General features: G+C 37.9%; 1 protein-coding gene across 2 annotated transcripts in view; it reads left to right on the top strand.

Moving 5' to 3' along the window:
• The window catches only part of LOC110460844 (bifunctional purine biosynthesis protein PURH-like), a 36818-nt gene extending 26498 nt beyond the window's left edge, over positions 1–10320 (top strand). For both annotated transcript variants that reach the window (XM_021514021.1, XM_021514022.1), the window contains 6 exons: positions 2271–2399; positions 4022–4188; positions 5293–5401; positions 5884–5946; positions 6461–6556; positions 9934–10320. In XM_021514021.1, the coding sequence (XP_021369696.1) occupies positions 2271–2399; positions 4022–4188; positions 5293–5401; positions 5884–5946; positions 6461–6556; positions 9934–10053 (684 nt within the window). In that variant the 3' untranslated portion in view covers positions 10054–10320. The remainder of the gene's footprint in view (positions 1–2270; positions 2400–4021; positions 4189–5292; positions 5402–5883; positions 5947–6460; positions 6557–9933) is intronic.
• Positions 10321–16036: the final 5716 nt, after the last annotated feature.

Genomic DNA, 16036 nt, shown 5'->3' on the forward strand with positions numbered 1-16036 from the left:
GAATTGACTGAAATTTCAAAAATCTTCTCTCAAAGACCCAGATATGGTAGAATCAAACACTCTTCATAGATGGAAGGGTCTTAAGAATTATGACCCTAGGGTCTCACATTTACCCCCTGGGGAAGGGGGGGGGCAACATTTATTATGGTTTATAATGGCAAATGATACTTTGAATATAACATGTTATTGACTTGATTGGAATTTTAACCCTGAGTTGACAGTTTGAAACTTTGAAAATTTTGAGCCAGCCCTCCCCCAAGGGCTGTAGGGTGGGGCCCAAAGGAGTCAGTGTACTAAAATTTCTTCATTTTCCTTGTTTAGAATCAGAGGTACTAGTTTCAAATACTTTTCAGTCTTAAATCTGTATGCTAGATATTGAATAAGGTGGTTTTATTGTATTTTAGCTCACCTGGTCCGAAGGACCATGGTGAGTTTATGCCATACTGTAGCGTCCGTCCGTCAACTTTTCCTTTAAAACGCTACTAGTCATGTACAACTGAGCAGATTTTGACCAAATTTGGTCAGAAGCATCCTTGGGGGAAGGGAAACAAATTTTGTATAAACCGTGGGTCTGGCCCCCATTGGGCCTGAGGGGCGGGGCCCAATAGGGGAAATATTGCAAATTCTTTAACATCCTTCTTCTTCTGTAGGAATGAAAGGATTTGGTCCATATTTGGTGTGGAGCATCCTTGGTAAAGGGGAACCAATTTTGTATAATCCGTGGGTCTTGCCCCCCAGGGGCCTGAGAGGCGGGGCTCAATAGGGGAAACATAGCAGATTATTCTATAAAAAAACTTCTGTAGGAATTGGTCCATATTTGGTGTGGAGCATCCTTGGGTAAAGGGGAACCAATTTTGTAAAAACAGGGGGCATGGCCCCCCTGGGGGCTGAGGGGCGGGGCCCAATAGGGGAAATATAGCAAATTCTTTAAAATCCTTCTCCTTTTGTAGGAATGACGGGATTTTGTCCATATTTGGTCTAAAGCATCCTTAGGTAAAGGGGAACCAATTTTGTATAAACCGTGGGTCTTGCCCCCCAGGGGCCTGAGAGGCGGGGCCCAATAGGGGAAACATAGCAGATTATTCTATAAAAAAACTTCTGTAGGAATTGGTCCATATTTGGTGTGGAGCATCCTTGGTAAAGGGGAACCAATTTTGTATAAACGGCGGGTGTGTGGCCCCTCTGACCTGAGGGGCGGGGCCAAATAGGGGAAATATAGGTAAAACCTTTATAATCCCACTTCTACCATAGGTATTGAGGGATATTTTCCTAATTTAGTCTGGAACATCCTTAGGCAAAAGGGACTCAATTTTGTATAAACAGCGAGTGTGGCCCCCCTGTGGGTAGAAGGAAGGGGCCCAATAGGGGAAACATAGCAAATTCTTCAAAATCCTTCTTCTTCTGTAGGAATGACAGGATTTTGTCAAAATTTGTTATGAAGCAGCCTTGGGTGAAGGGGAAACAATTTTGTATAAGCAGTGAGTGTGGTCTCCCAGGGGGCAGAAGGGCGGGGCTCAATTGGAGAAATAGAGGTAAAACCTTTAAAACCCTACTTCGACCATCGGGATTATGGGATTTTATCCTTATTTATTCTGGAGCATCAATGGACCAAGGGGACTCAATTTTGTATAATTGGAACAGTAGCATCCTATTGGGAAGCTAGGTAAGCTGATTTTGTATTAATAGTGGGTCTGAAGGGTGGGGCCCAATTCATAGGGGTAATTTAGCAAATTCTTTAAAAATCTTCTTCTGTAGGAGGATTATGGCCATATTTGGTCTAAAGCATCCTTGGGTGAAGGGGAACTAATTTTGTATCAATGGTGGGTCTGACCCCCCCTGGAGGCAGAGGGGCCAGGCCTAATAGTGAAAACATAGCAAACTCTTCAAATTCACTTTTTTTCTGTAGGAACGACAGGTTTTTGTCCAATTGCATATAAATATAACCCCTGACAAACCATGTAATACATGTACAGCAACATCTGACTATTTCAACTTCAATTTTGCTAACATTTCCCGGTGAGCGATACAGGCCCTCTGGGCCTCTTGTTAAGGCAGTAAAAGAGGAATTTAGGTGTATTGCTGATGACCACTTCTTAAAACCAATCCAGGGTTGTACCTCAGACATTGTATTTATCATAAACCACATGCATTGGTAATAAGCATGAAAAATAAGATACATCCTTGCTACCAGGATTTAGCTCTAAGTCCCCAATCATATCTTGGCTATGGCCAAGATTTTGACCCTGAATCAGGATAACTGACAATTTCAGGTTGACCCAACCTATGATCCTCCAGCCACCGAGACACGGACAGTGTTTGGACTACAGATGCAGCAGAAACCTAATGATGCTGTCATCAATCCAGAAATGATGACCAATGTTGTCACCAAGAAAACAGAGGTCTGTTGAATTATCTATCAACCGTGATGTTCTTATGCTTTATAAGCCCCGATCTGGTAATGTGTAAAATTGTTAACCATGCTTCTTCATGCGTCTAGTGAAAATATTTTCATATATATATGAAAATTTATTCGTATTTAGATGAACCATTACCATATTAATAGGGCAGATAGTTTAACTCATACATCTACATTCTTCTGTGTCGCACTGTAACATCTCTCTAGCCTCTTTAATTTATTTATCAAATTTAAATGAACTTCATACAGATATCAAGTACCAAAGTAGCATGAAGAAAAGTTCTTTCCACATTTTGCACCCAATAACCTTTGTCCAGTAGCTTTATCTTCACAACAACAGCCATCATTTGTGGTCGTTTGATGGAGTCAACAATTCAACATTTTCCACTCAAGGATGAATTATCATTACTGTGAATAGAAAAAAATCTTTACATTGAATTACCTGATGTAGTGACACCTATTCTTACTTCATTGTATAAAATCTTTACATTGAAATACCTGATGTAGTGACACCTATTCTTACTTCATTGTATACAATCTTTACATTGAATGACCTGATGTAATGACACCTATTCTTACTTCATTGTATAAAATCTTTACATTGAATTACCTGATGTAGTGACACCTATCCTTACTTCATTGTATACAATCTTTACATTGAATGACCTGATGTAATGACACCTATTCTTACTTCATTGTATAAAATCTTTACATTGAATTACCTGATGTAATGACACCTATCCTTACTTCATTGTATAAAATATTTACATTGAATTACCTGATGTAATGACACCTATCCTTACTTCATTGTATGAAATCTTTACATTGAATTACCTGATGTAATGCTGCACTGAAGACAAATGGTTTGATGTTAAAATGGTGATGATTAAGACTTTTGTAGAATCAAGGAATAGGTGCCTTAGGTGGTACCACTCCAGAATCAGGGAATAGGTGACTTAGGTGGTACCACTCCAGAAACAGGGAATAGGTGACTTAGGTGGTACCACTCCAGAATCAGGATATAGGTGACTTAGGTGTTACCACTCCAGAATCAGGGAGTAGGTGACTTAGGTGGTACCACTCCAGAATCAGGGGGTTTTCTGCCTCATTTCCTGCTAAATGAACATTGAAGAAACTGGTGCCCTCAATGTTTCACTTTGGATCTATTGATCTTTTCCTTGCTTATTCTCTACCGGTCCTTTTAGTGGTGTCTCCCTGTAGGACTTGTAGGACTCATCTCTACCGGTCCTTTTAGTGGTCACTGTCTCCCTGTAGGACTTGTAGGACTTATTCTCTACCAGTCCTTTTGGTGGTCACTGTCTCCCTGTAGGACTTGTCTTCATACGATCTTGGCTGTTGCAAGGACTGTAAGCCCCAAACTAACAAATTGAAGATTGATGATGTTCAAAGATAAAAGTTTTTTTGGGGAATATTCATTTCCATTCTTGGAAACACTGATAATGAATGTGTGACTCGTAAGCAATGATAACATAATGATCCCAATGAGACTTGCTCAAAAAGAAATTTCTAGACTCATTCATAAATTTCCTGAAATAGAATATCTTGTTGAGAAAGTGAACGACATCAATATCATTGATATTACAGCTAGGACAAGATGTATTAGAGGACCTGATTGTGGCCAGTATTACCCTTAAATACACACAGTCTAACTCTGTGTGCTATGCCAAAGGCGGTCAGGTGATCGGGATAGGGGCAGGACAACAGTCACGTATCCACTGTACACGCCTGGCCGGGGACAAGGCCAACAACTGGTACGTTTCCAGTTGAACTCTTACCAATACCTAAGATTTTTTTAAATCAGAATTATTGAAATTACTGTTTGGCATTGAATTTCATTCCATGCCAATTACCTTTAAGTGCAGTAAATAGGATAAGAAATAGCAACTTCTAAAACTAAAGAAAACTTTTAAATAGGAAAGTTACTACAATAGCTTTGAAGTAAACTTTTTGAAAGAAAAGAACAAAAACAGTACTTGAAATAAATAAAAAATATGTTACTGTTTTTATGAACCCTACTTACATTTTAAATTTGTATATTTTACTAAATACTGTACTGTACTAAATACTGGTGATAATTAGTATTTATCACAGGATACACAGAGCTCTACATGTTTCACTATATTCTTGATGGTCTGAAAAAGAGTGGGAATTGAAAACAATACAATGATCTCTTTGTCTTTGTTAAGGGAATAAGTTAAAGATGTTGAATAACATTAAACTTTGAGGCTTTAGAGTTAAAGGATTGAATAACATTAAACTTTGAGGCTTTAGAGTTAAAGGGTTGAATAACATTAAACTTTGAGGCTTTAGAGTTAAAGGATTGCATGCAAAACTGATATGTTTATCTTCTGAGAATAACCATTTACTGATTTAGATAGAACAATGTTTTCTGGTAGAATATTTTTTGATACCATTTCTTTGTTTTATGTATTTACTTAAGTAATGAATATATTACAATTTATTAGCAAATGTTGTTATGGTCCTATATCACATATTGCTATTGATTAACAAACTTAATAAAGTCAAACAGGATTGTAAGTTTATCAGCAATAGCAAATATGTGTTATAGGACCATAACAACATTTGCTAAAATAAGTTCATTATTTATATTTACATTTTGATAGAGTAGTTACGCTTTATTTAGTTATTTCGAACAGTTCTTTGAACAGCAAATTAAGTCTTGACAACAATGAAATTGATGACATCACAAAGGAGATATATGACATTTCAATAGCAACTGTTGTTATAGTCTCACAACAACATTATAGCCTTCTCAATACATTACAATGAAGGATGCCGAGCTAATGTAAATACATGTCCTGTAAATCGGTGACTTACAACTATGTCATTATTAGGTGGCTGAGGCAACACCCCAAAGTCATGGAAATGAAATTCAAGAAAGGTGTGAAGAGAGCAGAGAGAAACAATGGTATCGACCAGTTTGTGCTCGGGACAGTAGGATCGGTGAGTACTGGTCATTTGGCTCGGGACATTTAGGTCGGTGAGTACTGGTCATTTGGCTCGGGACATTTAGGTCGGTGAGTACTGGTCATTTGGCTCGGGGCAGTAGGATCGGTGGGTACTGGTCATTTGGCTCGGGGCAGTAGGATCGGTGAGGACTGGTCATTTGGCTCGGGACAGTAGGATCGGTGAGTACTGGTCATTTGGCGTTAGATATTTAAGCGCATTAAAAATGTCCGCTTAATTCGTAGGTTGATGACTTTCACAAATCACATAATCAGCATAAGTGGTGGAGGAAAACGAAGTTACAAGAGCATATAAATATATTTATAAAATGTTGCAATTTAATAAAATATCATCAGAATATTTTCTTTAAATTATGTAGTGTTTAAAGTACAAACATGATGAATGAAATAATTGTTTAATTTAGAATTCTAACAACATTACTCCCAACCTACATGGTAACTAGAGTTGACTGATTACAGGACATGGAGTTGGAGACGTGGAAGAACTTGTTTGAGGATAAACCACCTACTTTTCTGTCACAGGTAAACACAACAGTTCACCTTTTTCTGTTGAAGAAAAACAAGTTTATTTTCTCATGCAGGTAAATAGAAGTTATTCTATGTTTATCTCTAGGTTAAACTCATGACATGCTTACTTGCCTTTCTCACAGGTAAATAACAGTTAACCTAACTTGCCATCTTATATAAGTAGAAGTTTACCTAGTACCTTTCTGTCTGGAAGTATACCTGATTTCTCCCACAAATACTTTTAATTGGGTAAATACACAAGTTGACCTACCTGTCTTCCACAGAAAATTGAATATCTAGCAGAAGGGACGTTTCATGTATACATTTTAGTTATTGTGTCAATACTGCATGTTCCTCCAAATTTTCTTTCTGAAAGTGAGCGTCAAATACCTTTAAGAATTTAATATGAAAAATTAGCAATTTATTATTAAAAATATATATTTTAGCCCCCCCCTTCCCAAGTTCTTGGCTGTTGAGAAGAGGGCATTATAAACATTTTCCTCATACCTTTTACTTTGTCACTTTTAAGGAGGAAAGGAAGGAATGGATTTCCCAGTTGAGGGGGGTTTCCCTCAGCTCAGATGCATTCTTCCCCTTCAGAGACAACATTGACCGGGCAGCACAGGTAAGTAATGACCCTTGTTCCACCAATTTTGACAGAAATAATGGCCTCGATCAAATCATTACTTTCTGCTGTACTAGATATAGATCAGTCGAAAAAAAAGGGATCTGCTAACAGGTAACTCTGACTGTACATGTTGTCACATTCTGTCACTCTGTACTGTAGTATAGCATCTTCGTACTGTAGTACTGTCTGTTTTGTTCTGCTGTGTGACTTTATACTGTTATGTTATTTGACATTGTAAATGTCTGCTGTGTGACTTTATACTGTTATGTTATTCGACATTGTACAGGTCTGCTGTGTGACTTTATACTGTTATGTTATTTGACGTTGTAAATGTCTGCTGTGTCACTTTATACTGTTATGTTATTTGACATTATACGGGCTTGCTGTGTGACTTTATACTGTTATGTAATTTGACATTGTACGGGTCTGCTGTGTGACTTTATACTGTTATGGTATTTGACATTGTACAGGTCTGCTGTGTGACTTTATACCGTTATGTTATTTGACGTTGTAAATGTCTGCTGTGTCACTTTATACTGTTATGTTATTTGACATTGTAAATGTCTGCTGTGTGACTTTATACTGTTATGTTATTTGAGATTGTATGGGTCTGCTGTGTGACTTTATACTGTTATGTAATTTGACATTGTACGGGTCTGCTGTGTGACTTTATAGTGTTATGTTATTTGACATTGTATGGGTCTGCTGTGTGACTTTATACTGTTATGTTATTTGAGATTGTATGGGTCTGCTGTGTGACTTTATACTGTTATGTTATTTGACGTTGTAAATGTCTGCTGTGTCACTTTATACTGTTATGTTATTTGACATTGTAAATGTCTGCTGTGTGACTTTATACTGTTATGTTATTTGACATTGTACAGGTCTGCTGTGTGACTTTATACTGTTATGTTATTTGACGTTGTAAATGTCTGCTGTGTCACTTTATACTGTTATGTTATTTGACATTGTACATGTCTGCTGTGTGACTTTATACTGTTATGTTATTTGACATTGTACAGGTCTGCTGTGTGACTTTATACTGTTATGTTATTTGACATTATACGGGTTTGCTGTGTGACTTTATACTGTTATGTAATTTGACATTGTACGGGTCTGCTGTGTGACTTTATACTGTTATGTAATTTGACATTGTACGGGTCTGCTGTGTTACTTTATACTGTTATGTTATTTGACATTGTACAGGTCTGCTGTTTGACTTGATACTGTTATGTTGTTTGACATTGTACATGTCTGCTGTGTAGCTTTATACTGTTATGCAGTTGACATTGTACGGGTCTGCTGTGTGACTTTATACTGTTATGTTATTTGACATTGTATGGGTCTGCTGTGTGACTTTATACTGTTATTTGATATTGTACGGGTCTGCTGTGTGACTTTATACTGATATTTGACATTGTACATGTCTGCTGTGTGACTTTATACTGTTATTTGACATTGTACTGGTCTGCTGTGTGACTTTATACTGATATGTTATTTGACATTGTAAGGGTCTGCTGTGTGACTTTATACTGTTATTTGACATTGTACGGGTCTGCTGTAAAGCTTTATACTGTTATGTTATTTGACATTGTAAGGGTCCGCTGTGTGACATTATACTGTTATTTGACATTGTAAGGGTCTGTTGTGTGACTTTATACTGTTATGTTATTTGACATTGTACGGGTCTGCTGTAAAGCTTTATACTGGTATGTTATTTGACATTGTAAGGGTCTGCTGTGTGACATTGTACTGTTATTTGACATTGTAAGGGTCTGCTGTGTGACTTTATACTGTTATTTGACATTGTAAGGGTCTGCTGTGTGACATTGTACTGTTATTTGACATTGTAAGGGTCTGCTGTGTGACTTTATACTGTTATGTTATTTGACATTGTATGGGTCTGCTGTGTGACATTATACTGTTATTTGACATTGTACGGGTCTGCTGTGTGACATTATACTGTTATGTTATTTGACATTGTACGGGTCTGCTGTAAAGCTTTATACTGTTTTGTTATTTGACATTGTATGGGTCTGCTGTGTAACTTTATACTGTTATTTGGCATTGTAAGGGTCTGCTGTGTGACTTTATGCTGTTATGTTATTTGACATTGTACGGGTCTGCTGTAAAGCTTTATACTGTTTTGTTATTTGACATTGTACGGGTCTGCTGTGTTACTTTATACTGTTATTTGACATTGTACGGTTTGGCAGTGTGACTTTAGACTGTTATTTTACATTGTAAGGGTCTGCTGTGTGACGTTATACTGTTATGTTATTTGACATTGTTTGGGTCTGCTGTGTGACTTTATACTGATATTTGACATTGTACATGTCTGCTGTGTAGCTTTATACTGTTATTTGACATTGTAAAGGTCTGCTGTGTGACTTTATACTGTCATTTGACATTGTAAGGGTCTGCTGTTTGACTTTATACTGTTATTTTACATTGTAAGGGCCTTACGGGTCTGCTGTGTGACTTTATACTGTCATTTGACATTGTAAGGGTCTGCTGTGCGACTTTATACTGTTATTTTACATTGTAAGGGCCTTACGGGTCTGCTGTGTGACTTTATACTGTCATTTGACATTGTAAGGGTCTGCTGTTTGACTTTATACTGTTATTTTACATTGTAAGGGCCTTACGGGTCTGCTGTGTGACTTTATACTGATATTTGACATTGTACATGTCTGCTGTGTAGCTTTATACTGTTATTTGACATTGTAAAGGTCTGCTGTGTGACTTTATACTGTTATATGACATTGTAAGGGTCTGCTGTATGCCTTTATACTGTTATTTTACATTGTAAGGGTCTGCTGTGTGACTTTATACTGTTCTGTTATTTGACATTGTATGGGTCTGTTGTGTGACTTTATACTGTTATGTTATTTGACATTATACAGGGCTGCTGTGTGACTTTATACTGTTATTTGTCATTGTAAGGGTCTGCTGTGGGACTTTATACTGTTATTTTACATTGTAAGGGTCTGCTGTGTGACTTTATATTGTTATTTGACATTGTAAGGGTCTGCCGTGTGATTTTATACTGTTATTTTACATTGTAAGGGCCTTACGGGTCTGCTGTGTGACTTTATACTGTTCTGTTATTTGACATTGTATGGGTCTGCTGTGTCACTTTATACTGTTATGTTATCTGACATTGTACATGTCTGATGTGTGACTTTATACTGTTATGTTATCTGACATTGTACATGTCTGATGTGTGACTTTATACTGTTATGTTATTTGACATTATACAGGTCTGCTGTGTGACTTTATACTGTTATTTGACATTGTAAGGGTCTGCTGTGTAGCTCTATGTAAAGTTATGTTTAGTCAAATATTAATTAACTGATGCATATTTATTGCAGAGTGGTGTGGAGTACATTGTATCCCCAGCAGGATCCACAAATGACGGGGGTGTTATCGAGGCATGTAACAAACACAAAATGGTCATGGTTCATACCAACACGCGGCTCTTCCATCATTAGGGGCACATCCCTTCATACAGCATAGATGTCAAAACAAGACTGTTCCTCATAACAATGACACCTGCGACCAACTCGCAAAAAAGACATTTCAGTCATATAAAGGCAATGCTGACCAAAGCATATATATTGCGTGCTGTCTAATCATTCCACATTGTCAACGATCAGAATACATTTGTTCCATGTCAAATAATGTCTCAAAACTTGCCAGATCTCAAATGACAACATTGTTATATTAACTTGACAAATAAATCGTTTTTGGAAAAGAAATGTTTGTCTTAATAAGCTGATCCTAATAATTCACAATGAACTTCTACCAGCACTTAGCACACAAATGAGTTCAGACAATGAAAACATTTCCAAATGAAGAATTTTGACAGTAATTATAGATTATAATGCAGAGTATATAAGGAAAAGGAATGTGGACAAAATATAGAGAAATTGAAATAGATAAATTCTGGAACAATATTCAGCAAAGTGAACACTTAATAATGTGGAAAAATGAACATAATGCTGAAAGAGAAAATATACAGGAAATGCATCTTTGCTAACATCTTGTATTTAAATCATTGATGGGAGATTTGCCCAAGTGTGATTTCTTGCCTTCAGTTAAAATGTGTAGCATTTATGTAGGGGAATAGGACATTTAAAATTATTTTTGACCTAAAGCTCAGAGCTAACAATTAAACATTCACCAGGAACTTGATGTAGGGAACTAATCAATCATCCTAGTGTAATGTAGGCATATCTCAATCCTCAAGGTAAGTGTGTCATTGTTAAAAAGTATGTAAGGAAATATAGAAAACGTTAAAGTTAAAAGTGTGATAGAAAGATATCAAGTCACCCTGGTGTTGTTTATAAAGAGCAGTCTTAACCTTCAACATTCTATTGTCAAGAATTAGTCTTGCTCGAACTTGCTATTCTTGTTTTGAGTAATTGGTAATCATTGAAATATCTCCGTACAAATGAAGGAGTTCAACCCTAATATGATTTAGAGCATCCCTAGGCAAAGAGGATTCGTACTGGCATAAACAGGCCCATAGACAATGATTTAGAGCATCCCTAGGCAAAGAGGACTTGTACTGGCATAAACAGGCCCATAGACAATGATGCTGCCAGGATAAGCTCTGGGTCCAGCAACACCCCTGGGTCATATCATGAAAGCAAGTGAGATCCCCACCCATTTATTGCTACATATAAGGATACAAAATACCCACGATACGACAGCCCATATTCAGGAAACTGTTCTCATGCTTGAACATGGATTTTGTGTTGAAACCTGTATTCTTGTTACTCGCTTAAATCATGTCAAATGTAAACGCTGAAAACAGAATTTGGCGCCAAGTCTCTTCAAATGTCTTCCAAATTCTTGTCAAAATTAGATTTTTTATTCATTTATATCAGAACAAGACTGGAGCACAAAATCCATGCTTGAGCATGAGAATGGTTTCATGAATAATTAAATATGGGCCCAGGATTGGCCTGGAGTTCAACCCCCTCTCTCTAGCATCTTGCCATACCCCTTGGTTCTTACTCCCCGAGTCATAAAATAAAATAAAATATGCAACATTGGATAAAGCACCCTATCTAGAATATGCCACTCTAAAGCGCTTTACAGTACATAGATATACAATTAGCATTTTCGCAATTTTTGAGGAATTCGAAGGAGCTGTCTTGTCACCTGGGTAATATCTCCCTATGTGTGTATGCCTGCGTTTGTGCTGGTGATGTAATGTGTTCTGTGTGTAGTGGGACCGTGCTTCCAACGGCATAATTTATAGTGCCACCTCACTTGAATGATACAGCACAGATACCACAGCATCCACCCCACACCATTATATATCCACCTTGGTTGTGTGGGCAGGAGAAAAACACTTTCTTTGAATATTCCATGCGTACGGCGACTTCAGGGATCCAATCCCGGCCACCGGCGTGGAAGGTCGGAGTGTTAACCATTCGACCACTCCGCCCATGTATATGATAACAATACTTCGAGGTTCTTATGTATCGCTTTTACACAAGCTAGTTCGTAGGTCGTCTCCAAGCAGTTTATAAATTAATACATTTTATTCGTGGTTATAGGGCCTTTGCAAACAGACAATATCTTTCTCAACTCCCTGGGGAGCATACAGCCTGGAGCTGCCTTTTCAGCGCTCGCAGCTACAATTCAACAATTCCAGCAATGCCCAACCACGTGCTCATTTACAGCTGAGTAGACTGGAACAAGCGGGGGTTGTTTAAAGATACAACACGGTGCCATGACATGACCCGAACCCGCAACCCTTCAGATACGAGCCCGGTGTCCTAAGATTGGTGGTTTGTGAGCCAGACTGTCTTGTTGTAGGTAAATGTCATTGAGATTGGTGGTTTGTGAGCCAGAATGTCTTGTTGTAGGTAAATGTCATTGATATAGGTAGTTAGTTAGCCAGAATGTCTTGCTGAAGGTAAATGTCATTGAGATTGGTAGTTTGTGAGCCAGACTGTCTTGTTGTAGGTAAATGTCATTGAGATTGGTGGTTTGTGAGCCAGACTGTCTTGTTGTAGGTAAATGTCATTGAGATAGGTAGTTAGTTAGCCAGAATGGCTTGTTGTAGATAAATGTCATTGAGATTGGTAGTTTGTGAGCCAGAATGTCTTGATGTAGGTAAATGTCATTGAGTTTGGTGGTTTGGGAGCCAGACTGTCTTGTCGTAGGTAAATGTCATTGAGATAGGTATTTAGTTAGCCAGAATGGCTTGTTGTAGATAAATGGCATTGAGATTGGTAGTTTGTTAGCCAGAATGTCTTGCTGAAGGTAAATGTCATTGAGGTTGGTGGTTTGTTAACCAGACTGTCTTGTTGTAGGTGAATGTCATTGAGATTGGATGTTTGTGAGCCAGAATGTCTTGTTATAGGTAAATGTCATTGAGATTGGAGGTTTGTGAACCAGACTGGCTTGTTGTAGGTAAATGTCATTTAGATTGGTGGTTTGTGAACCAGCCTGTCTTGTTGTAGGTAAATTTCATTGAGATAGGTAGTTAATTAGCCAGAATGTCTTGCTGAAGGTAAACGTCATTGAGATGGTAGTTTGTGAGCCAGGATGTCTTGTTGTAGGTAAATTTCATTGAGATAGGTAGTTAATTAGCCAGAATGTCTTGTTATAGGTAAATGTCATTGAGGTTGGGTGTTTGTGAGCCAGGATGTCTTGTTGTAGGTAAATTTCATTGAGATAGGTAGTTAATTAGCCAGAATGTCTTGTTGTAGGGAAATGGCATTGAGATTGGTAGTTTGTGAGCCAGGATGTCTTGTTGTAGGTAAATGTCATTGAGATGGTAGTTTGTGAGCCAGACTGTCTTGTTGCGGGTAAATGTCATTGAGATTGGTGGTTTGTGAACCAGACTGTCTTGTTGTAGGTAAATGTCATTGAGATTGGTAGTTTGTGAGCCAGAATGTCTTGATGTAGGTAAATGTCATTGAGATTGGTAGTTTGTGAGCCAGACTGTCTTGTTGTAGGTTAATGTCATTGAGATTGATAGTTTGTGAGCCAGAATGTTTTGCTGTAGGTAAATGCTGTTAGGTTTGGTAGTTAGTCACTTAGAATGTCTTTATGAAGGTAACTACCTTTGATATTGGTGGTTAGTTAGCCATGAATTTTCTATTTTAATTAAATGCCATTGAGTTTGGTAGTGAGTAAGCCATTAATATTCTGCTGTAGGTAAATGTCATTGATGTTACTAGGGAGTCAGCCTTAATGTCATACTGTGGGTAAATGTCATTGACTTTGGTAGTGAGTCAGCCTTAATGACCTACTGTGGGTAAATGTCATTGACTTTGGTAGTCAGTCAGATTTAATGTCCTACTGTGGGTAAATATCATTAACTTTGGTAGTGAGTCAGCCTTAATGTCCTACTTTAGGTATATGTCATTAACTTTGGTAGTGAGTCAGCCTTAATGTCCTACTATGGGTAAATGCCATTATCTTTGGTAGTGAGTTAGCCTTAATGACCTACTGTGGGTAAATGTCATTGACTTTGGTATTGAGTCAGCCTTAATGTCCTACTGTGGGTAAATGCCATTAACTTTGGTAGTGTGTTAGCCTTAATGTCCTACTGTGGGTAAATGCCATGGACTTTGGTAGTCAGTCAGCCTTAATGTCCTACTACCTACTGTGGGTAAATGTCATTGACTTTGGTATTGAGTCAGCCTTAATGTCCTACTGTGGGTAAATATCATTGACTTGGTAGTGAGTCAGCCTTAATGTGGTAGTGAGTCAGCCTTAATGTCCTACTGTGGATAAATGTCATTGACTTTGGTAGTGAGTCAACCTTAATGTCCTACTATGGGTAAATGCCATTAACTTTGGTAGTGAGTTAGACTTAATGACCTACTGTGGGTAAATGTCATTGACTTTGGTAGTCAGTCAGATTTAATGTCCTACTGTGGGTAAATATCATTAACTTTGGTAGTGAGTCAGCCTTAATGTCCTACTGTGGGTAAATATCATTGACTTGGTAGTGAGTCAGCCTTAATGTCCTACTGTGGTAGCCTTAATGTCCTACTGTGGGTAAATGTCATTGATTTTGGTAGTGAGTCAGCCTTAATGTCCTACTTTAGGTAAATGTCATTGACTTTGGTAGTGAGTCAACCTTAATGTCCTACTATGGGTAAATGCCATTAACTTTGGTGGTGAGTTAGCCTTAATGACCTACTGTGGGTAAATGTCATTGACTTTGGTATTGAGTCAGCCTTAATGTCCTACTGTGGGTAAATATCATTGACTTGGTAGTGAGTCAGCCTTAGTAGTGAGTCAGCCTTAATGTCCTACTTTAGGTATATGTCATTAACTTTGGTAGTGAGTCAGCCTTAATGTCCTACTTTAGGTATATGTCATTAACTTTGGTAGTGAGTCAGCCTTAATGTCCTACTTTAGGTAAATGTCATTGACTTTGGTAGTGAGTCAACCTTAATGTCCTACTATGGGTAAATGCCATTAACTTTGGTGGTGAGTTAGCCTTAATGACCTACTGTGGGTAAATGTCATTGACTTTGGTATTGAGTCAGCCTTAATGTCCTACTGTGGGTAAATGCGATTAACTTTGGTAGTGTGTTAGCCTTAATGTCCTACTGTGGGTAAATGCCATGGACTTTGGTAGTCAGTCAGCCTTAATGTCCTACTACCTACTGTGGGTAAATGTCATTGACTTTGGTATTGAGTCAGCCTTAATGTCCTACTGTGGGTAAATATCATTAACTTTGGTAGTGAGTCAGCCTTAATGTCCTACTTTAGGTAAATGTCATTAACTTTGGTAGTGAGTCAGCCTTAATGTCCTACTTTAGGTAAATGTCATTGACTTTGGTAGTGAGTCAGCCTTCATGTCCTACTGTGGGTAAATGCCATTAACTTTGGTAGTGTGTTAGCCTTAATGTCATACTGTGGGTAAATGCCATGGACTTTGGTAGTCAGTCAGCCTTAATGTCCTACTGTGGGTAAATGCCATTAACTTTGGTAGTGTGTTAGCCTTAATGTCCTACTGTGGGTAAATGCCATGGACTTTGGTAGTCAGTCAGCCTTAATGTCCTACTGTGGGTAAATATCATTGACTTGGTAGTGAGTCAGCCTTAATGTCCTACTGTGGTTAAATGTCATTAACTTTGGTAGTGAGTTAGCCTTAATGTCCTAGTGTGGGTAAATGTCATTAACTTTGGTAGTGAGTTAGTCTTAATGACCTACTGTATGTAAATGTCATTTACTTTGGTATGAGTCAGCCTTAATGTCCTACTGTGGTTAAATGTCATTAACTTTGGTAGTGAGTCAACCTTAATGTCCTACTGTGGGTAAATGCCATTAACATTGGTAGTGAGTTAGCCTTAATGTCCTAGTGTGGGTAAATGTCATTAACTTTGGTAGTGAGTTAGCCTTAATGTCCTACTGTGGGTAAATGCCATGGACTTTGGTAGTCAGTCAGCCTTAATGTCCTACTGTGGGTAAATGTCATTGACTTTGGTA

Source organism: Mizuhopecten yessoensis, unplaced genomic scaffold (assembly GCF_002113885.1).
Source record: "Mizuhopecten yessoensis strain PY_sf001 unplaced genomic scaffold, ASM211388v2 scaffold10487, whole genome shotgun sequence".
NCBI lineage: Eukaryota > Metazoa > Mollusca > Bivalvia > Pectinida > Pectinidae > Mizuhopecten > Mizuhopecten yessoensis.